Source organism: Lucilia cuprina, chromosome X (genome assembly GCF_022045245.1).
Source record: "Lucilia cuprina isolate Lc7/37 chromosome X, ASM2204524v1, whole genome shotgun sequence".
NCBI lineage: Eukaryota > Metazoa > Arthropoda > Insecta > Diptera > Calliphoridae > Lucilia > Lucilia cuprina.
In genome coordinates, this window is record NC_060949.1 from 1,088,749 (window position 1) to 1,110,452 (window position 21,704).

Below are 21,704 nucleotides of genomic sequence, written 5' to 3' on the forward strand. Positions count from 1 at the left end.
ATAGCTACAACAATTTAGTTCATATTTATCCCTTAATATCTTTTTTTGCTTATTCTTATAATTGAAAGGTCCTATTATGCTTAAATTTTCAGAAATTTATAACTAATTTTTACCAAATTTTTTCGACAGATCATTTCGTTCTGTTTCGTTTATGATCATGTAGGTAAAAATATACAGGTAATGATAATTTCGATTCATTCACTAATAAGAAATATCAATGACTGAATTACAGGTTATAGTAATATAGTCCTAAATGTTAATAGGTAGACAGTTCGTAATTTTTTACTTTGGAATACCTGTATCGGAAATGACAAGAATTGGTATATACGTAAACTTCTCAGATTTTAAGTACCATATTTAATAAATCTACAATGAAGATTACATTAAAGTACGAAGAAAACTTTTTGATGTAAAAAGTAAGTCTGTGGATGGAAATCAAAAGAAATTTCGATTAAAATTTTGTAGTTGGATGAGGAAATTGCTGATAAATTTAACGATATGCTGAAAAAGGAAAACCAACATATTGCAACTATTCTTCCTAATGCATCACCAAAACGACTTAAGCGAATTGTGGAAAGTGTACCAACTCCAACATCACAATCAAATTTTACTGAAGAGGAAGCAATAGCGCTTATGTTGTAACTGGGTCTCAGTCGAAATAAGTACCAAATATTAAGGAAAGCTCTGCATGAAAAACGACACAATATATTACCATCATACAAGGCGATCCAGAAAAAAAACAAACTATCCTACCATCAGACTTTTTAGAAGACCAACTAAGAAAAATTCATAACTGTGATGTTGTCTTAATGTGTAAGTGGGGATGTAACGGTATCTTCCAGAATACAAACAAGCTTGTGGAAGTCGGACATTAGCAGACTACAAAAGTGTATTTGTGTCATTATTAGTGCCATTACGAATTCGTTCATATTTCCTTAATCCATCATCGTCAAGCATCGGAAATTCATTTGAAGATATATGGATCAATACAACTCCGGGTTCAAAAAATTTTTGTAGACCCATTGGATTTGAATATATAAAGGAGTCAAAGAAAACAACAAAAGATTTAGTGGAATATTTAAAAGATGAAATAAATGCACTGGAGCCCATTTGCATAAAAATAAAGGAATTCTCTATTAACGTATCATATCAGCTAAGCTTAGCAATGATTGATGGAAAGGTCAGCAATGCCATAACAGAAACTTCTTCCTTCTGGAGATGCTCAATATGTAATGAGAAAAAGTCGCAATTCTCAAATATAAACAAAAGCAGAAGTATTAATGAAGAAGTCCTGTCTTTCGGAATTTCACCACTTCATGCCAGAATACGATTTTTGGATTACTTTTTGCACATAGCATACGACCTCAAATATAGAAGTGTGCCAGAGAATCTTACTAAATCAACAAAAAATAATGAAGAATTGAAAGAACTGAGAGCTGCGGAAAAAAAGCAGAATCCAAGAAGAATTTAAAGTTCAGATGGGATTAAACATCGACAAACCACTTCCAAGTTGCGGTAGTACAAATGACGGTAATACGGCGAGAAGGTTTTTTCGTGATTTTGAAATTACTTCAAAAATAACTGGAATCGACAAGGAAAAAAAAATTAATGGAAATCGATTTGGGGAATAAACATCTGAAATTTCTAAATTACTTGTATCTCTGTATCCATGGAGGGAACTAACACCAACAGTACACAAAGTATTGCGTCATGGTCAAATAATAATTGAATCGAATATTCTTCCACTTGGAGAGTTAACAGAAGAAGCCCAGGAAGCGAGGAATCGAGATTTTAAGCATGTTCAACTTTTCAGCTCAAGAAAATGCTCCAGGCAATCACAGAATGAAGATATTTTTAATAGTTTACTTCTATCTTCTGCTCCTGTTCTTTCAACTATGCGAAAAAGATGGATTTCTTACGAAACTCTATCATCTCAAAACGAGGAAGATTTAAAGGACTTATATTACCTTCTGGATATGTATACCGATATGACAGATTATTTTATAGAAAATAAGTAGTGTTAGGAATTAACTATATAAGTAGGTTGTAAGAATTAATTGTATTATGTTTAAGATAAACAGTTCAAATAAAAAAAGCTATTATACTAACTGATTATATTGTATTAAATTGTGTTTTATATTTCAGTGGGCGGGAAAGGTGGTTTGTGTGGGGTGATTTAGGTGTTGTTGTGCGTGGCTCATAATAAAATTATATTTTTTATTGTATATACAATTTCATAGTCTTTAATAAAATAATTAACTAAATAATTTTTAAAAATTGTCCAAATATTTTATTCAACACCAAATGTATGTTCTGTTATATTTAATACTAAAATATGAAATTAAAGGATATAGGTTTAAATGAACATATTTTTGAATGTAATTGAGATATTGGCTTGAAATTTTTTGTAAAGGGTCGAGAATTTCCATATATAACTAAAAAAAGATATTAAGGGATAAATATGGACTAAATTGTTGTAGCTATCTGCGACCCTATTAAAATTTTGATATAAATCATAGTTTTAGAAATTTAACAAATATGTAATATATGACAAAATCTTTATTTATGAACAAAACTCAATGAAATCTTCAACGCTTGTTAAATTTGTCATTTCAAATAAGAAAATGCAAAAAAAAAAAAAAAATTGAAAAGGTCAAAGGGCATCCCGCAATTCCCAAAAATAGGAATGAAAATCCCAAAAATGGGATTTTTTACAATTTTGCCCATTGGGTCCACATTTCTTTCAGGGCTGGGAAAATACTTATGGAGTAAATAGAAAACATATTGAGGTTTCCAAAACTGCTTTCAGTTTTCTGATCCCAGCTTTGGGATTTTAGAACATGTCGCCCAAAGTTGAAGTTTTGATAAAAATAGGTCATATTCGGAAGGACGCAGTGGCAACATTTTCAAAAAATAGGACAAGTTTTTACGCCAAAGCGTTCTGCGTAAAGATACCTTCTAGAAAACTATAAAATTGTTATATGTTCTTAAAGAAATTTTAATTTTATTAATAAAAGAGTTAAGACACATTTTTGCCAAAAAAAACGGCAAAAAACTAAAATTTTTTGAATTTTTAAATTAAAAAACGTATATTTTTAGATCTGTAAATTATATTGATCTGAAATTTTTTGTATATTATTGGAAATTTTGTTGTCTAACTAACAAAAAAAATTGAGTCCAGTTGGTCCAAAATTACGCCCGGTATTCAAAAAAAGGCGGACCAAGGAATGGTAAATTTTGTATCACAAAATTTTTAAATGCCTATAACTCGGATATTTGAAGAGCATGTTTTTTTCAAGATCTCGTCGAGCGCTTTCAGAAAATATAAAAATCTTTGTATTTGGGTGAAAAACAAAAAAATGGCACGAGTTTAAAAATTTTACATGTCGTAGGTACCAAAAAATTTCCATTCTGCCCCACTGTGCAACCCTAGCACCCATACAAAATGACTGGAAGGACAAAATTCACTTAAAAACACAAATAATACAATGAAATTCTGCAAAAATTACTTTGATTTAGACATAAATTCCTTTTAAAAAATTTATATGGACCCTTACCCCATACGAGCCCTCTAGTGTTTTATTATTTTAAAAATAATCTACATTTTTAACATAGTCACTGGTGTAAAGTATCATATGGCCGGCATTTCCCGACTATACATTCATACTTGTTTTAAAATTTTATATGAATTTCGGTAAATTTTGCACTGTATTTGAATTACTATTTTATTGTTTGAATAAATATGTCCATGAAGTTCACAAAAGGCTTATTGGGAAGCTTTTTGTATTAGGAAATACATATTAAGTGTATTAGCATTGTAATATGAAATAGAAAATTACAACAGAAAACGTTAACGTTTTTTTTCCGCATCTAGTTTTGTATTTCCTGCTCAATTTAAATAAAATTAACTAATTGAGTATTCAAAAAAACAACTTTCAGATCGCTAATACAAAATCCCTATAAGTTTATTTAATTACTATTAAGCTACAATATAAAAAAACTAAATTAATAAAGAATATTTTTTCAGATGGGGACGCGGACATCCAGAAGAATATACTGATGGCATGAATTTAGGTGAAGAACGCTTTGACTCTATCGACTCTGATAAAAAACCCCGTGCTGGTCAAATCTTATGGATACGTGGCTTAACACGTTTACAAACTCAAGTAAGTCAAACCCTTTTGTTTAAATGCTTTATTCATTCGAAGAATTTTATATTTTTGTTGACTAAATTATTTTTATAAATCGTATTATTTTATTATTTTATAAATTTTATTATTGATCATTTTTATTTATTTATTTTTATCAATTATTTATTTAATTTATTTAATTGTTTTTTTACTTACATATTTATTTTTTAATTGAACAAGTAATAATTTATAAGAAATATGTATGTATATGCAGTTGAGAAGTATACAATATCATTTCTCTTCATTATTTTCAATAATACATAATGACGGTTGATGGGTGTATCACCTTCTCTGACACGTTATTTTGATTTTGTTACATTATAAGTAACGAACGGGTTTCATTTTTAAATCTAAAAATTATACTATCACAATTTTTGGTATACATTTCCTTTAAAGGAGACATATTAGAGATTCTTATCCGGATATACAATTAACACGTATTCATTCCAACGTGTATACATTTTTTTCATTTTATTGTTCAGAAGATTACATAACCTGATTTTCTTATAGTTTGTTTTTATTTAAAAAACGTCTGAAAATAGAAATATTTATTAGAAGTTTATGCTGGAATTTACAGATGAAGAACTATATAAAGCTCTTGCATATATATATTATTATATATATATATATATATATATATATATATTATATATATATATATATATATTATATTTATATATTTAAATATATATATATATATATATATATATATATATTATATATATTATATATTATATATATTATATATATATATATATATATATATATATATTTATATATATATATATATTATATATATACATACATACATATATATATATATATATATATATATATATATAATAAATACATATTTAGGAAATATATATTTTACATAAAATTAGTGTGATTTGAGGGGTTGTATTTATATTTTTATGTCTTTATGCTTTATTTTTATATATATTTTTTATATTTAGTTTTATTATATTTCAAACTTATTTTTAAATATTTTTAATTTAATACATAATCCTGCTTTGAGAACACATACAGTATACTTTATTTTATTATATAACTACTTTCAATTCAACATACCTACGTAAACACACTTAAACTCAATTTTAATTTTCCTCTATCTTAATTGTTTTAATAAGAATTTATTTTAGTAATATAAAAACTCTCTTGAATTCTTTTAAGTATACTTTTACCCAAATTAACAAAAAAATAATAATAATTAAAATATATTACTTTTTTATAATATCTGAAAGTGAAACAGGTGCGCGTAGCCATATTGTTTTTTGTATACAAATTAAGTGCTAAGGCAGGAGCTTTTAAGATGGAAATCATTTCCAGTTTTAACATTTTATTGAATTAAAAGAAGACTATGATTATTCATTTACTTTAACGAACATACAAATTTTAGTTTAAGCCAAAATACTCAATAAACTAACGCATATTACATTAAACACATTGAAACATTACAGAAATATTTCTTCTTTTAATTTTTTTGGAAAGGAAATTATTTTTTAATTTAATATATGTTGAACTTCGATTTTTTCTTTTAGAAACGAATTGCATATTGCCCGACGGGTTTTTCTCGAGGAGCCATGGTCGGATTATAGCCACATATTTCCCAAACATTTTGTTTGATCCATTGTGGATTAGTAAACATTATTTTATATAATTTAAAAAAAAGTATTACTTCTTTGTTAATCATTGAAAGAACGATGCAAAATTCTCAAGATAAATTAAATTTGTACACCCTACATATGTACATTTGGCACAAGGATAAAACCTATTAAAAATGTTTAAAGTCGGTATATTTAGATAATCCTAAATAACTAATTTGGTTGAAGTCCTCTTATAAACAATATCAGTACTTTACAGAAAGTGTTTCTGAGTCACCCGTAACAAGAGGACCAATATTTTAGCAAATTACAAACATCAGCTAGAGATAGAGTTTAAAAATATATTTTGGGACAAATATTTACAATTCAAATAGGTTTTCAGGAAAAACAAAAATTAATATTTAATTCTCAATAATATTTAAGAGAGTGGAGTATAGAAAACACTTATTCTGTTTGTAATTAAATATTAAAATTTAATTATTATTTTTGGGATTCGTCTTTTATTTTATTTGTATTTACAGAGAAAAAAGATCAATTGTGACATGCGCAGTTATAGCTAAATCGAAAATGAGTTATTCGTTTGGCAAGAAATTCGTTTGTCACAACTTTTTTCTATGTAAGTATTGTAATTTATAGGAACTTTGGTTACGTGTCGCCTACTGTTTCACTGAAGTCTTATGTACCTAATGCTTGTATTAATTAACATTTTGTTTAGTACAAAATACAATTAATAATTCGTTATGCATATTTATTTATAATACTGAATATTTATCTTTGTTCATCTTTCCTAAAACTACTTGTGTTTAGTAGTTATCTATCTATATCTTACATTGTTTCATATTAATAAAAATATTAATGAAATAAGTATCAATAAAAACAATAAATGACAAGATATTTTTAATTTAAAGATCTTAACATTCGATATTTTTTGTAAATAAAAATAATAAAAGTTATTGAGCTTCACGTTCACGTAATATTTTTTGAAAAATATAAGTTCATATGTATTACTACAATTAGTTTCCCCAACTCACAAAAACATTGTACATGTTGTTAAAATTATGACATTCTAACCTAATCCAATTTTTGAGATCTACTCAATTTCTTGCTGTAAAAACAACCAGTCTCGTGCACATCGAACCAACAAATTTACGAATTGCACAAAAAAGAAGTTTGTAAGTGGAAGCCATAAAAGTAAAAAATTAGTGCTTGACCCACATAAGCAATTCATCGCCATCTATACAAAGAGTTTGGCATTCTCGATATATATTACACATATGTACATATGTGTGCGATTTTAGTGCAGCCTAACTAACGTCCAAGCGTTTATGAAATATTTTATAACATGTCAGTTTGAATTCTTAATGTCGATAATAATATACATTCATATATCGATAAATTATAGAGCTGTCATCGGACATTAGGTTTGTTCCTTTACTTGTCAAGTTTGCATGTTTGTACAAGAAATTGTAAAAGAATTGAAAACAAAAATTTTTTGAATTTTTTTATTTATTGAAAAAGAAGTTTAGTTTTTTCTGTTCCCGTACTTTTTACAAGTATGAAGAGAAAATTCATTAATTCTCTTTAGCCAGTAAAATTCTGGAACAAAGCTATTAATGTAATTAATTAATAATTAATATTTATTAATATTGCAAGGAAGCAGCCGCTTAATGATACCGCCCCTTTCTTTACGATCGAAATGGTGTTATGTACCTATACTTTATGTATGCCATATATATCGTCACCTAAAATGCAATAAACATTATCTAAAATTTTTTAAATTTTTAAAATTTTACATAGAATCAAAAAACTATTTCAATTGAAAAGTATGTTTCTATCAGCGCGATTTATTTGTATTCTACTGATGTCTGTAATAACCAATGTTCGTCCTTCAGTGTATAGATGTAAACCTTAATATATATCGAAGCATAAGGAAAATAGTTCAAATCGGTGTATTATTAACCCTAGCCTCTATACAAACGTGCTCCACGAATAGGGTTTAGAGATCATAATGTTGTTAAAAGTTCTAGTATCTCAACAAAAATTTAAGTAAAAATTAAATGCTTTATTATTAAAAATGTAATCTACACTTGTAACACACTCATTGATGTAGGGTATCATATGGTCGGTATTGTCCGACTATACTCATACTTATTATTAAATAAATGTTTAATAGTGAAACCTATCATTTATTACTATAGTTGACTATGGCATATATGAAAATCGGTAAATTGGAACTTTTACCATTAATATTTAAATTTTTTGTTGATGGTTAGTTAGGACCGTTTGTGTGTCAGGTGACGATATATATGTTGGCATAGTGGAAACGTATATTTTTGGTTTTCCGTATTGGTTAAAATTATACAAAACTTTTAGACATATATCCAAATATTAGTTGAACACAAAAAACAAAATTTTTAACATGACAGTAAAAACAATATATTCGTTTGTTAAGAAGATTTAAATAAAAAATATCTTTGGATACTTATTCAATTGTAGTTTTAGTTTTTTTTGTAAACAGTTAATGTTTTTTTAATTATATGCAGATTTTCTCAATATGTTCTCTTAATGCACAAAATGATTGTTTATTATATTCTAAATATTAATTTTAGATTATATATTAACATTTAATTTAAAACTTATTAAATCTCGTAGCCAATTGATAGGAGGCGTGGCAGTTATGTTTGTTTGTACTACATAACATTAAAAAAATCGTTAAAGCGAAAACTTTTTATTGATTCTTTGATTTACTCAATTTTGTGTGACGTTTGGTACAAAACTACAATTATATTAACCAAATCAGTAAACGTTACTGACTTATCGGCTCTTAAATTTGAAATACATTAACTTACAATACATTTAATTAAAAGTCCAGCAAAATATTACATAACAAAGATTTAGTTTCATCAAGGGTTTAAGTAACGAAGTTGTTCCATTATATTATTGTGTTGATTTCAAACCTATCCATTGGGTAGTATTATTATATATAGTATTTTATATTAAAATTGTATTGGTTTCTTAAATTCACAATATAAGTATTTTTACTAGCTCAATAAATATATAAATTTGCACAAACAGGAAGCTGTGAAAATAAATATAACAAATTTAAGTTTTAAGATACTAATTACAGTAATAAAGCAATATCCATTAAAGTTTGTCCGATATACCTATAATCAAAACATATATATGTAAACAAAAATAAATTTGACTATATGCTATGAGCATAAATTTATGGTGGAAATTATATTAATTTAAATTATATTATATTAAGACATGTTATAACATTTAAAACAAATAATTGATTACTTCAGAACAAATTTGTTTGTTTTATATTCAAAACAAAAGGGGCTGTGTTGACATAACGAAAATCGAGTAATGGAATACAGTAAAATAAAGAATATGCGGATGTCGTAATCTTATTTATAAATGTCATTCATTGAATGCAATGTTTCTATTTTACTTATATATATTATAATATATATATATATATATATATATATATATATATATATATATATTATATTATATATATATATATATATATATATATATATATATATATATATATATAATATATATTATATATATATATATATATATATATATATATATATATATATATATATATTTATATATTATATATATATAATATATATATATATATATATATAATACATATATATATATAGTATATATATATATATATATATATATATATATTATATATTTATTATATATATATATATATATATATATATATATATATATATATATATATTATATTATATATATATATATATATATACTTTATAGGGTCGGAAAATTATATTTAAATTAAATTTATATAAAAACAAAGTTTTGGTAAAATTACATACAATTCTATTCTAAATAATAAACTCTCTGGGAGTATGTTCCTCTCCTATACTCAAAGCATTTAAAAGGAAAAAAATCCCGGAGAATAATTGTTCACAATTTAGCTGATTAAATTTTTCGTTAAAACACAAAAATTAAATTGGTTTCCTAGAAATCAATTTATAAAGAACGAGTTTAAGTCATGTAAAATATATATGAACCAACTAAAACATGTATATTTTGTAATATCTGTGATCATAAGTACTTACGGCTTTTTCTTTTTCTATATGAAATTCCATGGAACAAAAAATTCCTTTAAAATCTTTTAATATATGTTTAATTATACGTTACAAAAATTCAAAACTATTTGGCATATACATATGATTTATTTAAATTCATAAGTAAAATTATTAGACTCATTATATTTACTTTTGTGTGTTTAATTATGTAATTGCTCATTTAGGACAAGACTGATATAATCCAAAAATTAACGTTTTGAGAGTTATTAATGCATTTTTTAATATCTTTTAAAGAAGTCATGGGAGTTGAAAAATTAAACCAGTTTTTGAAAGTCTTTAAAAGTGCACAGGTTTTTCACTTTAATTTTGTATTATGCAATTCTTGTAGTAAATGAGCGATATCTAAATTTCACGGACTCATTCCTATGTAAAGTAAAATCGTGTTTTTGATATTCCTCTCGAAATGTATTTGTCTGTTGTTAATGATTTCAAAAATGATATTTTTTTGTTATATCAGTATTGGTGCAAAAAAATATATTATCATTTGATAATTAGTTTTACAGCCCCGTTAAACTCGTCATAAATATTAAGCATTGTCATATTCATATTTATCCGGATCGTGCCAGCCGTTTAAAAATGAGAATTTTTTTTCTATAAATTTTATATTTTGTTCTGCTTTGCGGTCTAGCGCTCAAAAAAATGGTACATGAGTTACCCTTCTCAAAATATGAATACTTTATTGTCAGAATTTATAATATTATTAATATTTATTATATTATTATATTTTGCGTTGAGGATTGACCATTCGTGAACTAAACCGTTTCTAAAAATATATAAAATCAAAAAAGCTTTTCTTGGCGGATCATGAGATGAACAGTTTTTATAGATATGTTTAATTTTTTTCCAAATAATTTTTATTTGAGGTCAAGACTAAAAAAAAAAAATATAAATCTCACCATAATAATTAAAAAAATGGAGAAAAAATATACATTTCGCAGTCAAATATTATCCATGAGTAAATTCCGATAAAACTCACAATCATTCAGACCTTGATGTTGATACAATAATTAAAACTTTAAAATGCTTATAAATACCTTTTTGAAATAAGTACAGCACACGTACATTTAAAATCCTTTGGAAATCAACACGATTTTGCTTCCAATACATAGTTAGTCGGTCTAAGTAATATACATATGTATGTGTGTGTGCATTTATTTTCTTATTCTTCTAATCTTATATTGCAAATGCAATTATATTTTTTTTAATAATTTTGATGTTTGTAAGTTATTATTATTGTTTCTGTATGAAATTTTATTTTAATAAAATGTGTAAAAATCCTTTCAAAGTTATTTTTATTAGTTTAACAATGTAGTGTTGACAATACGTAACAACCATGCCTCCTCCTACTTCTTATAAGTGCAACGTTTTGTAATCAATTACGATTATTATTCAAATTATTTTATAATTATTTTATGTTATTCTAACAATAAATTATTTTAACCATTTCAATCATATAATTTAAGATTTACATTATAATAAAAAATATTTTAAATAAAAAAGCACATTACTAAATACCAACCTACTATCTCATCATTTACATTAAAATGTGTTTATTACTAAATTATTTATTTTGATTTTTTTTAATCATATGTTGGCGTGTTCTTATTTTAATTTTTGGAACTGCTTAAAAATCAAAAACCAATCAATCCATCATACTCCAACAATCCAACCATGTGACTGATTGATTTATTGACTGAAATTGTTTGTTACATAATACATTAATTCGTAATTATGAAAAAACTCAAACACATGATATTTATAAAACCATGTCAAAAATCAAACTAAAAACAAATTTCATAAAAACCCCAATTACCTCGAATTCGATTGAATAATACAAATAAAATCAACTATACACTATACATAGATTTCTGTACCGGTAAGAACAAAAAAACAGTGTTTAAATTTTAATTGCAGTTTAACATTTACCTGATTTTTTACATAACAAAAACAAAAAAATAATAACAATAAAGAATTGTGTTTTACGTTTACATATGTATATACTACTAGATCCATACATATGTTACAATTTGTCAAAAACAGATTTATTATATACGTTCGTACACCAAAATAATTAATCTTATTTGTGACAACGAAGACTCTTTTATGATACTTAATATTTATTATCACTTTTTTAATAATATCCGAAAAATACTCGGCAATGCCGAATTTTATATACCCACCATTAAAAGAAGTGCTGTATGGAAATTTCAGAATGTCTTTTATCATAATTTCATAATTTTTAAGCGATTTATTATAATTAGAGTTTACGGTTTATAGATTGATGCTTTTAAACGTGTTAGTAAAAAATTTGCACGTATAAAAGTCTAAAAATAATACAAATAATATTTATTATTATTCTAAAAGCTTTTCAATTTAACTGAAATATTTTTCGAGTGATTAGGATCAAAATAAGAAAGATGACTTGAAGCAACAAAAAGCGGAAGTTGGTATCAGCTTTAAAAGGGTGGGATGTCTTCTCACCTTTTCAATGACTAATTTAAATTGAAAGTCTTTATTACCAGTAAAAATTGTATTAGTTCCACAACTAGTTCTATAACGCATGATTATAGCCCGAACTTGTTCTACTTTGGCGTTGATACCAACGATTTTTGTTCGAAATTGTAACCTTCGGAACTGGTTCTAAAGAAGCGTGATGTTGTCGACATTCCTTCTTTGAAACAGTTCCGGAACTATTATTTAAAAATAGTTAATTTTTTCAGCGTTTTTTTTTTTTTTTTTTAATTATTAAAATTAAGTTTAATTTTTAGAAACTGTTGATGAATTATTATTTTTATTGTACCAATTTTTTTTTTAAGAAAACTTACTTAAAATTATTATTAGGATAAGATAAGAAATCTGCTAACATACAGTATCCCGGTACAATTCAATTAGGGTATTTTAAATTTCTTATAGTTCCAATTTATGCAGATTTCAATAAAATATGTTTCAACTGATTCTAAGAAGTTTCGGAACTAGTATGTCAAAGAACTAGTTCCATGAAAACTCTTTAAAAGTATTTTAGAACCATAACAATGTTCCGAGGAACAGGGTCCAGTAGTAGTTGCGGCATCACTAGTTCCAAGGTAGTTATTTAGAACTAGTTGTTTTTAGAACAAGTTCTAAAATTTTTCTGGGTTTATATATTGTTTAAAATTTATATTTTTGAAAGCAGATTATATAATTACCAGGGAAACCGTAAATATGCTCTTGAGATTAAAAAGAATGTTCTAAAAATAAAATTTTAAATTATTTTTAAACATTCAAAAAACAGGAAATGTAATAAAATATTAAATATTTAATGTCATATTTCATCCTGCAATATATATTTTTTTATTACTGATTCATCTAAGAAGAAGAGGAAAACTAATTTAATTGAATTCCGCTTTACGTTTTAATAACTGATTAATAACATTAAAAAACAACTTTCAAAAGACATGAGAACTTTCAGAAGACATGAGAATTATGCATCTTTACTGTTTTCAAGTTCTGCAATGTAAAATAGGCAGTAAATTTTAAATAAAATTAAAAAATATATATATTTTTTAATTTTAAAAATAATATTTTATATTAAATTTATATTAAAACACCAAAATATGTACTAAAAATTAAAAAATGCTCTAAAAGTTAAATTAAACAAATCAAAGCCCAAAATTCTTAAATAGGTCTGAAACGTGTAAATATCACAAAAACATGCAATGGCATAAATTCGTTTTTAATTTATTATTTATTTGCAGTTAATAAATACTTTTTGAATTTACACATGTTTTTGTATTTATGTTTAAAAATTAAATAACACAGAGGTTATTTAAGTTACTTTTAAAGGTTCGATCAGTGAGTCTGACTCAGAATTACCTGTCAATGCTTAATGTTGTTAGCCTTGTCCGAGATGTTATAATTGCAGATCATTAAAAATGTATACGCAAGTCCCTGGTTTTCAACTTTTTCAAATATTGTCGGTCTGTTTTACAAATGTGTTTATATTTACATATGTTTACATATTTTATAATAGAAATAAATTATTTTTCGGTTAATAAACAAATAATATTTTCTTTCATTAAATATATGTTAGTATTTTTTATTAAAAGATTTTTTATTTACATATATAACTATAATTTCATATAGTTGTAATTAAATGGGATAGGAAATTGCACATAGTAAATTTAAATGGTTTGATGAATGATGAACATATTCCAGTTTTATGCCAAGTGTCACGCAATTTTAAAAAAGTGTTTTTAAAAATAATAAAACTCAGCGATCTAAATTTTTCACGAAGTTAACTAATAATGCTATATGCCTTATTTGTAAAATACCTAAATCAATCAAGAATAGATTCGTCTTTCCCGAAAAAAATCTATAGTATAAAGCTATATATGGAAGAAAAAACATTCCATACACTGATAAAAATCCATGCCTAATATATACAAAAAATGTCGTACATTGTACGAATCTTTCGTTGTTTCGCACCACGAAATTCTTTCGTAATATATACGGAATTGAACGAATTATTTTAGTATAATGCAAAATAATCTTGGAAAAAATAATTTACATAAATTGAAAAAAGTGAATTTACCATACAATAATTTATGCAAACGCTTTTGTTCATTTTAAAATATTTTTTCTAATTTTAGTTCACGAATTTTTATAATTTTTTATAAAAATAATATGTGAATAATATTATACTTTTTCTTAAATTTTATAAAAATGTTGTAGTTTTATTTAATTTTAATATAAATAATATCATTATGTTTAATTTTGCTAAAATTTAATAAAAAATATTACAAAAGGTTTTCGTACTTTCGTAAAAATAGATAAGAGTTTTATTAAATAATATTTCCCATTATACATAAAATTTTTGTAAATATTACGAAAATAGAAGTTACGAAAATTTTTTCGTAAGGTTGAGCATGGATTATTTTCAGTGTAGGAAATGGTTGTTTTTGGTTCTTTAAGTTAAATTTTAAGTTAAATTTTTTTTCTTTAAGTTAAATTTTCTTTCTTATTTAGTTACTTTTACGATTAATTTATTATGATTTGCTTAATTTTATACCGAATCAAAAATAAACAAAGGCCCACGGTCGAAACAAAATCTACGCATACGAATCAACTTTTTTGTATACCTGTAGTTCATATAACATTTTTAGTGCAGATCTATCTCAGATTTTTGACATTTTGAAATTTGGCATTGACAAATTCCATTTAAAAAACTGAATATTGTTAAATTCCGTAAAAATCCTTTAACATTTTATAAAGACCGAAAATACTAATTTAGTTTTAGAATTGGTAAAAGGTGCGATAAATGTTCGATGTTTAAACTTATAGAGAAACTTATAGAGAAAATTTTAAAAATTCGAAAACCATTGATTTAATTAATGTTATGAAGTATTTTTAATGATATAACCTAAGTTAAACCTTTATTTTATGTATGTCAAAAAACTTTAAAAGACATAACATATATTTTCGGTCTTTTTTAAGTCTCAAATATAATCAAAAACGGTGTCACGATATCCTAATGTGATGTATAAATACTTGTGTTAGATTTGGAATTTTATAACTGATTTAAAAATTTGTTAGCCTGTGTTATCTATTACAAGAATCTATAATATAATATTGATTAATATTATGCTATTTTAATATTGAAAGTTCTTACATTTCAGAGATATACATATCTCACAAGTACTATCGGGAAATACTTCCATTTGAGAATCATTTTCATATAATTTAAAAGATTTTTGATAGGAAATCTTGTTTAAACCATAAAATTGCAAAGTTTCTTTCTTTATAAATGATTTTACAAAATTCAGAACCAAAGCGACACGGGTTCATGTAAAGTTATAATAATTCAAACTTCTTAACCTTAATAAAATACCCAAATACGTATTTAAATATGAAATGAAATACAGAAATCTTGGAAAAAATATTTATTTATAGTATTCTTAAATGGGGTAAAGATTAATTTTAATATTTTTTGTTATTACTTTTTTTACATTTAAGCCCGCGGATGCAATACGAGAGACTGAGGTGTAAATTTTTACTTATCAAAATGCAAACACAAAATGATACTTAAGCATTGTAATAATATACATCATACAATATTTATTAACTACAAAATTAAACCAAAAGAAAGCGAAAATAATAACAACTACAATTATTAACGCAAAAAAAAATTGTTTAAAAAATTACAGAAAACTGAACAAATATAAAAAAAACAACAAGAAACATCTTCCAAATTCATTACTTATTACAGTTGCGTTCTTATAGCGCCGTAAAACTTTATTTTAATTCTTGAAATTGAGTGAATCTATTAAATTTGAAACTCACTCGTAATATACATACATACTTTGTATGTACACAATTGATACAAAAAAGAATAATTATAACAATATTAATAATTTTTGTTTGCATCACAATTCTCTGGGACCAATCAACTATAATTATACAACTAATACTACTACTACTACTATTTTCCTACTAAATATTACTACTGTTACTACTTTTCTCTTCTCTTCAACTTATTTCAACCATGTGGCATTGTCACTAATCTACCATACTTGAAAGAAACTGATGAACTCTGTTTAAACTTAAACATATCCAAAAACCGTACGTACTACAATAAAAATTATTAAATTGTATTTTTTTAAATGGCACGTATGTATATGTATATTAATGTATACCTACCAATCGAAGCCTAGATTTTTGCATATAATTTCTACCTATGCTATTCCCAGCACCAAATTCATTCAGATTACACATCCTTCCAATATGACCCCGAATCCCTGATAAAAACATTTTCGAAACTCTGTTCCTAATAAAATGTTTTTCAAAAATATGAAATTAAACTGCATTCATGTACCTTAGCTGGGTCGGACATAAACTTTCCTCGGACAAACTTCTAATAGTGAAATTATTTTGTATTTTAAGATTTGTAAATGCGTTTATATGGGAAAAATACTCTTTTTCGAGTTAAAAAAAATTATGATAATTGTTAGTTTGAAAAACCAAAATACTAAAAATTTCAAGTTACAAAATTTCCCCAAGAAATGTTGCAAACAATTATAATTTTTACCTTAATAAGATTTAAATGTGTTCTAATTTAAATTTTATATATTGGATTTTATAAGGGATGTATATAAGAATTAAACGTAAGAAAAATGAGCTCAATACCTCTCATATTTTTGTTGTATATGCTATTCCACGAAAAAATGGTACCTCTTAAACCTCAAAGTAAAAAATATTGTGTGTATTTAATTGTGAATACATTTTGACAAACTACTTTAAATTCAGGAATCAAACATCTTCAAAACATCACTTGGTGTTTATTAGAGTATTCAAACGATTAATCGTCATTCGGTTAATCGATTAATTTTTGACGGTTAATCGTTCGAATAAATGAAAATTATAAATTTTCAAATAACGAATAAACCGAATAATTTCTATCAATTAACCGATTAAGAAAAACTCACTATTTAGCAGTAAAATTACTATATATTTTCTACCAAATTTAATATTTTTATAATAAATTTTCTTCTTTTCTTAATTTCTTAATAATTTTTCTATAATAAAGAAAATTTATTTTACGATTTTTGAAAAGAAATCATGGAAATAATTATATCGCCTCTATTTCTACAACCAGTTTTTTGGGAACATTGTTGTGTTCTCCAGTATATATTTCTAATAAGTTTTTAAGCAACAGTTATAGTTGAACTAGGGTTCAATGTAACGTATGAATTCTAGAACTCGTTGAAAATCTTAAAACCAGAAATTTCTTTATATAGAAAAGCATTTCACATACACAGGAATAATTTCTAATATTTGCAAAAAAAACTAAACACAGAATTGATGTGAAAGATGTGAAAAAAATATTTTTTTTTTATAAACCGTGCAAAAGTTATTTTCAAATATGAAAAAATCTATGCGTGCAGGAAACTGTGGACAATTAGTATTAACTCTGTGTACTCAATTTTTCATAATATGCTCTTATGCTCCTTTAAACGGACTTTAAAGTTTAAAAGACATCCGATATCAAAAAATGGAATTCCAAATTTATATTAAAAAGTTGGTATTAATATTAATATCAAATGAAGCTGAGTTCCTCTGCTTCGAAATAATATAAATTATTTCAAATAATCAAGATCATCAAGAAAGAATTGGAAATCTTAAAGAAAATTTGTCACAAAAAAGTAGTTTAAAGTTTTTGAGTTGAAAATTAAATCTTTTTAAATTTAACTTTTTTTCTCTAAGTGAGACAGGTAAATAATATATATATAGGATGTACAGATTTCCAGCTTCCATTTGATACCAATATTAGCATTATAAAATACATATAAATATTTTAAATATTCGTTTGTAGTCCTTTAAATCCTCTTATAAGGACATACAAAAACTTCAAAAATAAAAAAATTGGTTTTTAGAAATCATCAAAATTCAAATCGCCGGTGCCGCTAGAATATGAGAGATATCGACGTAATTTCTTTTCTTTTTATTTCGTTCTTTATTGTTCATATGTCATTGAGATTTTCTCGAAATTTTAAAATTTACTTTACGAAATTGCTAAATTTTTTGGACTGGATTTTTGAAACTTACTGTGGTCCTATCGTTTCTATGAATGAATTTCTATAACTTTAAGTATAGGTTTTGAGACAGAGACGACAGCTATTTACAACTACTGTAAATTTACAGAATTTTAAATTTAGGACTAAAATATGAAAATGTGCAAAATTGGTGAGTGATACAACTCTTTTAGTTAGATATTCGGAATATGTTTTTTAATACTCTATTCGACAATGATATGCCAATTTCCATATTTGCATATCTAATACATATCCTTTCTAAAATCCAGTATAGAATATGTTAATTTCGTTTAATATATTCAGCAAAAAGCGTTTTCTATTTTGTAATATTTTTAAAAACTAAACTATTTTTTTTGTTTCTTTGTGGAGCTAAAATAATTACTTAAAACCTAATTTTGAAAATAATAAATCGAAAAACTGCCACACAATCTTCCGTTAGACGTTTAAATACAAAATTATTTCACTATTAGAAGTTGATCCGATAGAAAAGGTTATTTTCTACCCACCCTTATATACACATAAAAAGAATACATTTGCATGAGTAGACTCTCCAATTCACAGTAACGCACAGCAAAACACACAGATAGATTACAATTAGGACAATAATCACTTCCAGATACTAAACTTTAATACATTTTGTATACCAAGTAAGTAATCTCTTTGTGGCCTATAAAAATTTCAGCAGCAAATGCCAGCATTTTCATTAGGTCTTCATGACGGTGCCCTTATTTTGCTCATAATTTCATGATGTAGCATTGCCCTATTTCTATAATGCAATACATACATTTAATATAGATTGTTCAAATAGCCTAATATTATATTTAAATTTAATTGTGTTATTATTGACTGTTTAAATTAAAAATCAATTATATATTTATATTTTTACTTATAAAATATATGTTTCAGTTTTGACGTTTACAATAAAAACGGTAAAAAATGGATAAAAGTTTTTGTTATGCCATCCCGGTGTAAATGAGCAAAAATACAATCATAAAAATATTATCTAAATATTATTTCTATGTAGGTGGCCTTTTAAAAAAATTATACTATTTATTACAAACTCGAAATTTGGTTCTTAAAAGACAGGTTTGTGTAAAATTTCAATTGAAAGGGATCTGTATATTTGATTTATTTGAATTTAAATTTATTTAAAAACCAGACGTACTGTTAACATGTATTTGATCTCCAAAAATAATGACTATTGGCAGGAAAACAAAAGCTTAAGTTTTTTAACATTATTAATTGTACGTACAAATTTTTTACTGTAATTTTGAATAAAAAATAAATCTAAAGATATGTCATAATTTACTATACTATGTTAAAAATTAATGCCAATTTGAAATAAAACAATAAAATTTTCCAACTTTTCCGACATTTACATAAGTGAGAATATGCCGAAAATCAAATATTTATCTGTAAAACTTGTCTAAATGTTTGTTAGAAGAATGAAACTAATCCATTTTGATAATATCATATCTTAAATAAAAACAAACAAAAAAAAATAGTTTTGATGATAAGTATATTTATTTTTTTTTAATGTATGCGTACCACAGCCTAGAAGTCTAGGTGCAGTTCTTCAGATTTTATGTTCATATATACGTTGACCAGACGTTCTGTATTATACAGAACAGTACTGTATTGTAGAGCCCTGTTCTGTAGAAATTACCTTTGCTATAAAACGTGAAAATGTTCGGTATTTTATTAAGTGTTCTGTATTTGTTCAGTATTTCGTTATTTTCAGTTTATTTTAAACATAAGCAAATAAAATTATTAAAAATTTCTTTTTGTACTATATCAATTAATATATTTTTATTTTTCAGAATAAATTAATAATACATAATTGAAATGAATTTTGAATTAAATTGTATGAATCGAACATGATTTTTTCCCAAACCATTTTCATTCAGGATAGTAAATGTTCATAATGAAGGAAATGTATAAACTTAATTTTGACGGTAATTTTTCGATTTTTTTCAACGGTGTTCATGAAATAATTGCATAAAAGTAAATTATTTGATATTCTTTAATATTTAATATTAGCAAATTTTGTATAGTAGAAATTTAACTGTTGAAAAGCAAAATCTAAAACAGGAAATCATCAGCAAACATAGTTAACATTCATTCTTCAAATCATAAAGGAATAAAAAAAAGTTTCCAAAAGAAATTTCAAACATTTTTTTACAAAGGCTTCTGAGTATGTTTAAAAATTAATAAATTCAATCCATTTAGAACTTATTCTTAAATATTATTATCTTTTGTCAACGAAAGGAGCACATAATATATATGATGACAATTTTTTCTGTGAACAATCAATCTAATAATGTTTAAAACCAAAGTTAACAAGTAGTGCGACTCTTTGATAGAAGTTCCTAACTCTAAACTTTTATAAGCAACACAAATTTACATGTATTTGAGCATTTAAAAGTTTCAGATTTTTATACAAATTCATATGGGCATTTCCACCGAAAAGTCCACCGTGGCTCAAAAACTAAAAGTCATCAAAAATAAAATTTCAAATATTATTATATTAAAGACCCCAAAGCTTTTCTTAACCACTATGATGAGAAATCAGAATTAAAAATTACAATAATATTTCAGGTATATTTTTCCACATTTAGTAGCATTTGCTTTTGATAGTTTTTATTATTTTAAAGTCTAATATTTAAATGGACTTTTATCGGAAACCATTTGTTGAATTAATAGTTATCTTAAAACATACAAATATAAAAAGATAAAGATCCTTAAAAGGCAAATTTTCGGTTTTCTTTCATAGACTTTTAAATGTCACGTTCGTCACGTTGAAACAGGATTTATGCCGATAACTTTTTAGTTGGTATTCAGAAGTATTCAAAACTTTGAATCTAAATCAAGTTTAGTATATTAAACTCAATTGAAAAGAAAAGAAAAATAAATCTAAGCGGGGTTATTTTTTATAAAATTTCAAAGTCTGTCACGTCACATTACATAAATTTTTTCAAGTGCAACCTTAGAATTGTGAAATATTGTTATTTAAAAAGATGTGACATTTATGCAATTTATTCAATCAGGTGATAGTTATGATTTTTAGTTGATAAGTGGAAGAAAGAGCACAGAAATTTAACAAATGATATTTTTAAGAAATGTATGGAAAAAAGTGATTTTCGGATATCGGCTTTATATGGGCGTTATGGCCGATTATTGTATTATCATCAGAAG

General features: G+C 25.0%; 1 protein-coding gene across 16 annotated transcripts in view; it reads left to right on the forward strand.

The window, feature by feature from the left end:
* Positions 1-21,704, forward strand: part of LOC111679385 (plasma membrane calcium-transporting ATPase 3) — a 203,342-nt gene that overhangs the window by 66,646 nt on the left and 114,992 nt on the right. For 11 of the 16 annotated variants that reach the window (XM_046945310.1, XM_023440955.2, XM_046945318.1 and 8 more), the window contains one exon: positions 4,028-4,166. In XM_046945310.1, coding sequence (XP_046801266.1) covers positions 4,028-4,166 — 139 coding nt within the window. Of the gene's footprint in view, positions 1-4,027; positions 4,167-11,806; positions 11,819-15,933; positions 16,540-21,704 lie in introns of all 16 variants that reach the window. The other 5 variants (XM_023440954.2, XM_046945317.1, XM_046945320.1 and 2 more) reach the window with 2 other exon arrangements.